Source organism: Physella acuta, unplaced genomic scaffold (assembly GCF_028476545.2).
Source record: "Physella acuta isolate Inbredline_101_S28 unplaced genomic scaffold, ASM2847654v3 ptg000642l, whole genome shotgun sequence".
Lineage (NCBI taxonomy): Eukaryota > Metazoa > Mollusca > Gastropoda > Physidae > Physella > Physella acuta.
Genome location: NW_026732161.1, coordinates 110486 through 120780, shown reverse-complemented (window position 1 = coordinate 120780; position 10295 = coordinate 110486). Strand labels below are relative to the sequence as shown.

Genomic DNA, 10295 nt, shown 5'->3' with positions numbered 1-10295 from the left:
TTGTTAGCTAGAAAAAGTTGCGTATATAAGTATAGGTTCTTAAACTTAGATTCATTTAACCCTTAAATGCATACCGCTACAGACCTGCAACATACCAGTTACCTTCCCATAAAATATTAGCCTAAACATGTTTGATTCTGTGCATCGCATTGTTTAACTGCTACAATGTTAGCCTACAGCTTGGGTATGTCTAAATGACCTAGATTTTTTTACGCCAAGCCGATCTCAAATTTGTGCATGGTCACAAGGTTTTTTTTCTCAGCATTTTTGGTTGGCGTTTCAAAGTTCATCAAAGTCAAATAAACTGGTTTGGAATTTTTAAAAAATATGTTTCTGACTACCTAAGGTATGTGTTACATATTTTATGTGTTGTTTTGAAAATCAATTCATAAATTATTTATAAATCTTCGCAAAACGTTGGTTGCAGTACTGCAACGTTATGCAGGTTTACAAACTTTTGCACTATTTATTTTTTCCTTTATAGTACCTGGTTTTTCTTCTAGCTTAAGCATAATCATTAAGAAATCAAATGTGAATCAAGGTGAAGAATAATACGAAGTAGATGCTCTTGGTGATCCAGAGTATCTTCCTGAATCTCCTGGACCAGTGTGGACCCTAGAAACCCGGACCAGTGTAGACCCTGAACCTCCTGGACCAATGTGGACCCTGAATCTCGTGGACCAATGTGGACCCTGGATCTCCTGGACCAGTGTTTGAACTTGGATCTACAGGACCAGTGTGGACTCTGGATCTCCTGAACCAGTGTGGACCCTGGATAAGTGTGGACCCTGGATCTACAAGACCAGTATGGACCATGGATATCCTTGACCAGTGTGGACCCTAGATATCCTAGACCAGTGTGGACCCTGGATCTCCTGAACCAGTGTGGACCCTGGATAAGTGTGGACCCTGGATATCCTGGACCTGTGTGGACCCTGGATCTCCTGGACCAGTGTGGACCCTGGATAAGTGTGGACCCTGTATCTCTTGGACCAGATTGGACCCTGGATCTCCTGGACTAGTGTGGACACTAAGTCACGTTGAATAGTGCAATGACAGATGCAAATCCACATAAAGCCCAAACAGTTTGCCACAAGTGCAACATATATCTTTGTTGTAGCAAGATCAACAACTGTCTTAAAAGTATCACCTTACTACATAATGTTGCAGACATGCAACAATTCGGATTTTAATTAAAGAACATGTTTAAGCTAAAAATATTTTTTTTTCTTGACTATACTCTTCATATACCCATCAAACAATTTAATTTTTTTTCAATCATTATTAAAAAATCATGCATTTAAGGGTTAAATGTTTGAGTAGCCTTCAAAAACCGGAAGTGATACTTAATCTAGTTTCAGTTTCTAAAATACTGATAAAGTCATCTAAGTGACATTAAAACAGGTGGCAAACTAAACTTAAAGGTTGTAACTTTCTGAAACATAGCCCGCAGTATATATATATATATATATATATATATATATATATATATATATATATATATATATATATATATATATCTATATCTATATCTATATATATATATATATATATATATATATATATATATATATATATATATACTGCGGGCTATGTTTCAGAAAGTTACAACCTTTATATATCTATATATCTATATCTATATCTATATCTATATATATATATATATATATATATATATATATATATATATATATATATATATATATATACATATATACAAAGCAAAGTTATATCGAAAAAAAATTCCTACATAGGAACCTTTTTTCCCACGTTTTCTTTAACTTGCTTTCGTCTCTGTTTGTTTGTCTTTCCAATCAAATCTTGCGATCGACATTTCTGGCACTTCCCAGTTAGCTAGCGCGCTGAAATTTTCAGGGAAGCTTTGTTTTGGATGATATTAGAATATTAAATTGTTATTATAACTTTTGAGGTCGCAGAGCGACCCTCGGGGGTGGCAAAAATAAATTATGATTATTTCCGGAAGACCTTTAGAACTCACCGGTGCTAATTTTCCCTATTTAAACATTGTTAATTTCTAAAACAAACGATGACTCTTTTCAAAACAGTGTACATTTTACTCATTTTTTCCACAAACCTGGGTAAATGAATCGGCCTTATTGATATTGTATCGGTCGATCTCTGCTCGATCGGCAAGGCTAAAATGTTGTTTTTTTCTTCAACATATATGCTAGTGAATATTATTAACCCATATTCTGCTAGCGTCCCACTTATGGGACGCTTGTATAAAAAATTGCTAAAATTTATTAAAAACTAGTTAAAACACAAATTATGTTTCATTGTATTTGAAAATGGTTAGACTATTGAATTTTTGTGTGTTTTGTGAAAAAAAAATAACTTAGAAAAATGTTATAGGGTCGGATTTGCAGGACTTGTCAAAATGGCGGAAAAAAGAAAACATGCGCACAGGAAAATGCATATCTTCTAATATATTAACATTTTAAGTGCAAAATACATTTGAAACTTGTAGCAGTACCATATTTCTATCTGATAAAAATTTAAGAATAAAAATTTTTTTTTACTACTTCGTTATATCAAGTGTACAACAAGCGTCCCATAAGTGGGACGCTAGCAACGAATGGCCCCATGTAGATTGTTACACAAACGTCACATTTATTTGACACTAGCGAGAAACACAGATGCAAATGTTTATGTTAAATGGTTATTTATGGTGAAACAATGGTTGACTATGTTAACTGCTGAGTTTGGGGTGTTAAGTAGTATTTATAGATATTTAATTATGACCTTGACCTATATTTATGCAGATTGTTACACAAACGTCACATTTATTGGACACTAGCGAGAAACACAGATGCAAATATTTATGTTAAATGGTTATTTATGGTGAAACATTTGTTGACTATGTTAACTGTTGACTTTGGGGTGTTAAGTAGTATTAATAGATATTTAATTATGACCTTGAGCTATATTTTCTTATATATTATTGTATTAAAAAATTGAAAATATTGAAAAACTTACATTTTATTTTTAAGTTTTCAGAATTACACTTACTGAAGTATTTGATACCATTGAATACAAACTAATTTAGTACTGCTGTAAATTTACTAGCGCGTGATATTAAAATTATAACAAACCAGAATAATAACAATGGCCACGATTGAGGTGCAATAAATCAGTCAAGGGGGTTGGTTGACACTCTTCATATAAGAGAGCTCAAGCTACATATAGCAGAAAGGTGAATTAGCAGTGTTCAGTTGTCATGCCCCAATAATATTCCCCTCCAAAGGTTCCCGATACCAGTTTTACTTTGTTAACTTTTTAAGGAGATTCCTGGTGTTGGATTGGGAGGTGTTCGCATAGTGAGGTGCATACATGGATGAGAGCCATGAACACTCAATACAAGCCCCCAGAGACAGATCCGTGCCCTAGAAATAAGATGTCTGATGTCCTAATGTACGCCTGTGAGGGGGGGGGGGGGGGGGGGGAATAGCGAGGGTAACAAAAGAGAAGATAGCTGGATGACATCTGGGACTGGACCGGATCGTCTTTTGCAAATTCACTGAGGGCAGAGTTTCTTTCAGGCATCATTTCAGAGAGGGGGGGGGCAGAACGAAATGGAATTTATATACAAAACATACTTTTACCAATGTCCACCCTTCCCCTAAAATTTAAGTCCCCCCCCCCCCCTGAAAATTTTAAGTACGTCCCCCAAAAAATCAATTATTTATATTTAATTATATTACAGTTTCGATGAATAATAACAATTTTTGTGATCATGTGTGTATAATTAGATGTACAATCACAGCTTTACTTATTTCCAAGTGTTGTTCACTTTAATGGATGCTAGATTGAAAGAAAACTAGACTTTTGAACAAAATTTCTGCATTTTAGACCATGGTATGGCTAACCCAATTGATCATTATCATTATTTTTAGCTGTCCTAAACAATGTAATCATTGGTCTAACAATACAAAATCAGTATACAGCTTAATTTACGCGTGATTAGCCATATTTCGTGATAAATGATTTTATTTTTCAATAAATGTACACGGGGCCGTTCGTTGCTAGCGTCCCATTTATGGGACGTTTTTTTAAAAATCGATATTTAAAAAAGTATTGATTTTTAAAAAAAAGCCATAGTCATTCCTTCATTCAGTGCCCAAAAGTTAAACCATATAAAAAAATTATAAAAATTTGAGACCTTGGGATAATATGGGTTAACAGATTCCTTTTTGCATTTATAATTATCGAAAAATACATTACACACAGTTTAATGCATTTAGTGCTAAAATATTTTATTATATTATGGTTTTTGATGGTGTATGTTTTGTTTTACATTTTAGGCGCTTTAAAATAAACTACACCAAAATGACAAACATTAAAAACATTTTAAGAAAGGTTTATTATGTTTTTACATGTCTCAAAACTTTAAGCAACGATTGACACTGCATGGACATTTTGAAAAAAAAATGCATTGACAACAACAATTATTTGACAAACTTAATATGTAGGTAAGTAACGCTAAAATAAATTTTCTGAAAAAATAAAAGCTCATCAAAAAGAAATTGTGAAAAACTATAGACTTAACGGAAAGTCAAGTGAAAAACATTTTAAATGTGTTTCGAAAGTTTTTTCTTAAAATTATGAAATTGTATAATAAAAAGCTAGATTTCTTTAAATTCGTTTTCCACACTTGGATATTTTCTGTAGTTTTAAAAACCAAAGAGTATTTTATATTATGTTTAGAGAAGTGGGAATTTAAAGAAACATTGCACAGGAGAAGAGGACAAATAAAGCGATCGCTATTTTAAAGTTGACAACCTCTAAACCTCTACTTTTATTAGCCATTAAACACTTTCACTGAACCCTTTTTTTCACCTTCAATCTTTGTTGGGCTCTGTTTGTGGTGTGCATATATATATATAATTATCTTCATGGAGACAATAGAAAACATAACGCAGCTTAGCCACCAACCTCATCCCCACCTGTCAGGTGAACTTTGGTTCGACCCGAATGTTTATAATTGACGGCTATTAGGGGCAGATAATTTAGTTTTTAAACTATTTGAAACTAAGGGGAGATAATTAGTTCTGCTTGATATTGTCGTTGTCGCCTGTAAACGGCTGCTTTCGCTGGGCGAGGTTGGATGGGGGGGGAGAGGCAGGGGCGTCGGGTAATGTCGAATACACAAATTATGAATTGTTGATAAGTAAAAAATAAAAGAACTAGTTAGTGGCGTAAGCTACGTCTCGGGTTAACTATTTTTGATTAACGGTTATTAACCAGAATATACCTGGCTTAGTACTAATGTCTGAAGGCTCGAGTTTGTTCATTTTGAATAAATTGTAGTATTTCATTCGATGTTTTTCAATGCATAAAAATACGTTTTGTTAATAAGCTTTTACGAGAAAATAAATTACAAAATATTGGTGCGGCACTTAAGGGTGTCACCCCCAGAGGCGTAGCGACCCTTCAAATTTATTTGCATCCCCCCCTCCCCCTCAAAGTTTCGATTTGCACCCTCCTCAAAATTTCGATTTGCACCCCTCCCCTCCAATTCTTCTCTATATATTTTGCTATTTTTTGCATTGGTGTCACCCCCCTAAATGGTGTCACCTGGTGCGGTCCGCCCCCCCACCCCCACCCCCCTCGCTCCGCCTCTGACCACCTTTACTAGAATTTAAGCAGCGATCATGATTTTTAAATATATTTTTAAAGAAAATAATTTTTTTTTCCATTTGGTCCTCTTTAGTGCATTATTACATATAAGCTTTTTACTTATACTTTTTATGCATTTGTTTAATGATTTTTGGATGCTGTTTTATTCTTGACCAGCGTGTCAGTCGCGTGGTGCTTCATTCTCAGCACAAAGGATTATGATACGTTTTAAAAGGTTTTCATCAAAATCGTTATTAGTCGTATTTTGTTTAGACGTCTGGCCGTGTTTTATTTTTAATTGTTTTATTATAGTGTAATCCATGCTGGGTTATATTTCGTAGATGTTGGTGCCAAGTTTGTCCAAACTTTCCTTAGGCGCCATACGGCGTACTACGTGAACTAATTATATTCACATTAATCAACCTCCGTGATAGTAAGTTAAAAAACACCTTGGCGACCGTCCTTGTGTAAGGGTATTCACGATCTCTGGAGACTCCGATAACACAACAGCAAAGGGCGCCATTTGTGTCTCCTATTTTGGTTTAATCGTCGCATTTAGTGACCCACCGTATCGCTATTGTAGGGTACTCATTATAACGAACGTAGACGCCAAATGGCTGACGGAGAGGACTGGGCGCTGATTCGATTTGGTCATTTGAACATTGAATAAGTGGTACCTCTGCAGGACGCTCGTTGTGCTAAGATAACCGCTGTGGTACTCCAAATAGGCAAGCCAAACTCATCCTATGTTCTGGGGCCGCTAGTCCGAAACTTAGATTTTCTCTATCAGAAATGATCAAAAACGTAATGCCCTTTTGGATTCTAAGTACCATATTGTAGTGTCGTGCTAGGTCGGGTGTCATCCGATGCGGCACCTCATGGTGTAAACACCCCTCAACCACAAATGTAAATAAGGTATATACTTTATAATGATATATATATATATATATATATATATATATATATATATATATATATATATATATATATATATATGATGTCACCCGGTGTTTAAAAAATATCGATTCGTCATAATTTTATCTTTTTACACTTATAATTAAGTTTTAACTGTCACGGGCAACAACTTCTGCTTTACCCAAGGCTTAACATCACATACTAAATTTTTAACACTTTCAAGTAACACATTAGCTAGTCAATTCTTACAACAAAAAAAAGTTCCTACAAATTTAACATTTAAAATATTACATTTTATGCGTTCTAAAGAAAGAGTTATATTAAATGCGTATGCGTTTTTTAACTTTAGACTTCATAGTGAGGTAGATTAAACAATTAACCGAAGCATTAAGTTCATAAACTATGGACGTTATGACACAAAGCATGACGTCAATTTGGTTCAGCGTCTTTGACAGAATGTAAAACTCTTGCAGAAGTTTGGCAGGAACCAGGAGGACGATATACACCACGAAGACGGTGACGAACATTCGAAACATTTTCAGATCTTTCATTTTTTTCGATACAAACGGTGATCGCTTTTTATAATTTTTTCGGATTGATACAAAAGTTTTCATTAAAATCATCATCGTACATACGACAATGACGACGAAAGGAATAGTTGATGTAACAATAAACCGGTTTAGATTAAAATAACTTGATACAGTGCTTAGCCCTTTTAACTCTATGGCGACATCCAAATTAAAAATGTATTTATAGAAGTAAACTTCAATGTATTTGTTTTCCAACAAACACGCCATCGCTGAATAAAAGATTGACAAAAAGAGCAGAATCTTGATTCGTGTAGCTGCGATACATATTGCACAGCCCCACGGCAAGCAGACAACGATAAATCTCTCCACAGCTATCAACGCCACTAGATGGAAACTTACTAGGATTGCAAATCGATTTAGCACAATAACGATACCGAGGTATTCAATTATTACGCTGGCTATAACCTTGTAGCAATGCTGAGCACAGACGACAAGTAGATTACATTGAATCCCAGTGACAGAGAAGAGTATGCCTGTGACAGCCAAAGCCGCTACGATCACGTTTGTGGAGTCACGGAGTCCCTGGCGTGACAACTCCATTATTGTATACACATTTCCCAGAATTCCAAAAACACTCAACACACTCATCAACACAACATTCAAATAGTAAACTAAATGTTGAGTGAGAAAAACATTTGGTGCTAACTCATGTGACTTAAAAAATATGGTTTCGTTTTCGCCTAACGAAACAAATTTCTTCCACAAATCCATCAGTGTAGTCTTTAAACGCTCAACATGTAGGAACAGAAATATATTTTTTTCTTTAATTAAACCTTAAACTTAAACTATTGTGTGTTTCACTATGTAGGCTTAATATTTATTTAAAAATCATCACTGCCTAAAGATAAAAAAAACTCTTTAATACCAAACACGTATATATATATATATATATATATATATATATATATATATATATATATATATATATATATATATATATATATATATATATATATATATATATATATATATATATAATTTCACTTATTAAGTTGTACTTGTTGCGTAAATTTCAATAAGATAAATAGGAGGTTTAACCAAAGGGCATTCACTGATATTTCAGTTGTATGAATCACAATACTATTTTAGATGCATGAATAACAATGAATATAAAGTACTCGCTTTATCCCACTGAACACTACTAGCTTGTTGATTCTAAAAACAAAGAGAGAAAAATTGTTAAATTGTATTAATTCAATTTAGTGTATTAGTGTATAGTTTTACATTGTCCCGTTGCATTACAGATGCATTTCTTTTATTTGTCACGTATAACTGTGTTGTTGGATTACATTGTAATGCGAGAATTAACCATTTGAGTCTTTGATTTTCTGGTTGAGAAGGGAAAATAAATGGTTGACATTAAACATTTCGCTGCTACATTGATGAGAATCGAAACAGTGAGACCTTGACATTAAGATAGATATAACAATAAATGTGAAGTTTTATTGTTATGATATTTTTCATAGAAACTTTACTCTCTTCATTTTAAAAAATGATAATGTGTTGTTTTATTTTTTTTAAGTCTTTGAAAAATTTAGAAAATTCTTGATAAAGACTAACATTAAAACTACTCGTTTAATTGAAAGTTATTACATTTTTTTTGTATTGCATGTTGCAATCAAAGGTATGAAAATTCAAAATATATTTTTAAATAGTATTATAAACGTTTAACAACAACTCTCGTATATCTTGAGTCGTTAAGTTGATTTATATTTATTATCTAACCTATAGCTAATGTTGCTTGCGGTGGTCTATTTAAAAGAAGGTTCAGATTTCGACATCAAAATTTTCTTTTATTCAAAGTCAGCGTTTGTAAGACACATGCACAGTTAGCTGTTAAGGTGTTCTTAATTGTTTATTAAGCAGTTCATAAAAAATATTGTCAAGGTATTCAATTTTACTCACTTACTTAGAAAAACCGAAATTTAAAACGCTATTTTATTAATAAAACACTGTTTAGTCCGCTTACTAAATTCCCTAGAGTTTTATATAAACACACGTTTGAAAACTAAACCCTCACTTTGTGTACGCAAAATAATTTTTTCGCCTGAGATAAAATGTTTCTTTTACTGAGTGTCAACAAAACAATGTAACAAGTGAAATATGCATTTATTTCTACTAATATGCCATTTTAAAAAAATATTTAATTGTTTGTGTAAAAAGAAATTAGAGTTATTGAAAGAATATTGCGAGAATGGATTAGAACCGTTTTTTTTAACATGCTCAATAATGAAATATTTTTTTTACAGATATATGAAAATTACTTCATTAAATATATTAAAATTGTATTTACAAATCAAATTGATCATTTGTACGCAAATAATGTGAATTTTATACAGTAGTATAGTTCATAATTATCGATTGCTAAAACCAAATCAGAGCAACAAAATAAACAACAATTATAATTGCAAATGTTTTTCAGTGTTTACGGTATGAATTCCTGCAGCTAATACTTAACATTTAATTTAAACACTATACGCTAACACGATGGAGACACCAAGAAAATATTCCCTTGACGATTTTGATCTAGAAGACGTAACTAACTCAACAGAAGGCAGTAATAGAGGGATTAAAAAGGAAACCCCAATCATGTTTTACTTCCCTGTTGCCATTGTGTTCTATGTCATCGGCAGTTTTGGTGTGTTTGGAAATTGTGTGACAATTTTTATTGTGTGCCGGCACGGCCTCAACACGACAACCAACATCCTTCTATGTTCTCTTTCTGTGTCAGACCTGGTCTTTTCAGTCAGCAACATCCTTAATTATTACCATTTTTGCTATTACCATACTCTGAAACTAGAATATCAAGTTCAAGACTCTGCTCTACCTACGATTTTGTTCAGCATTTATAATTTATCCTTGTCGTTTAGCTACCACAATGTTGCCTTGATTTCCATTGAGAGACTGTTAGCCGTTTCTTTACCTCTCATCGCGTCTAAACTTAACACACCAATTCGTGTTAGGTGTCTTGTCATTTTACTTACAATTTACGTGGTGGTGATGAACTCATTTGACAATAAACTAACCGTATTCTATCTGAATAAATTTATTTCTAATGATGAATCTATGATATCAATGGTTAACTCTTTGACTATTCAAGTAGTTTTTGACTTTTATAGGATTTCCTTTATAGCGTTGATACCTCTAACTACT

At 33.2% G+C, this 10295-nt stretch overlaps 1 protein-coding gene across 1 annotated transcript in view; it reads right to left on the bottom strand.

Annotated features, from left to right (window-relative positions):
• Positions 1-517: 517 nt before the first annotated feature.
• The window catches only part of LOC131948379 (sulfotransferase 1B1-like), a gene marked incomplete at its 5' end in the record, with an annotated part of 118162 nt that continues 108384 nt past the window's right edge, over positions 518-10295 (bottom strand). Inside the window, one exon of the mRNA XM_059309987.1 lies at positions 518-794. Within this exon, the coding sequence (XP_059165970.1) occupies positions 518-794 (277 nt within the window). The remainder of the gene's footprint in view (positions 795-10295) is intronic.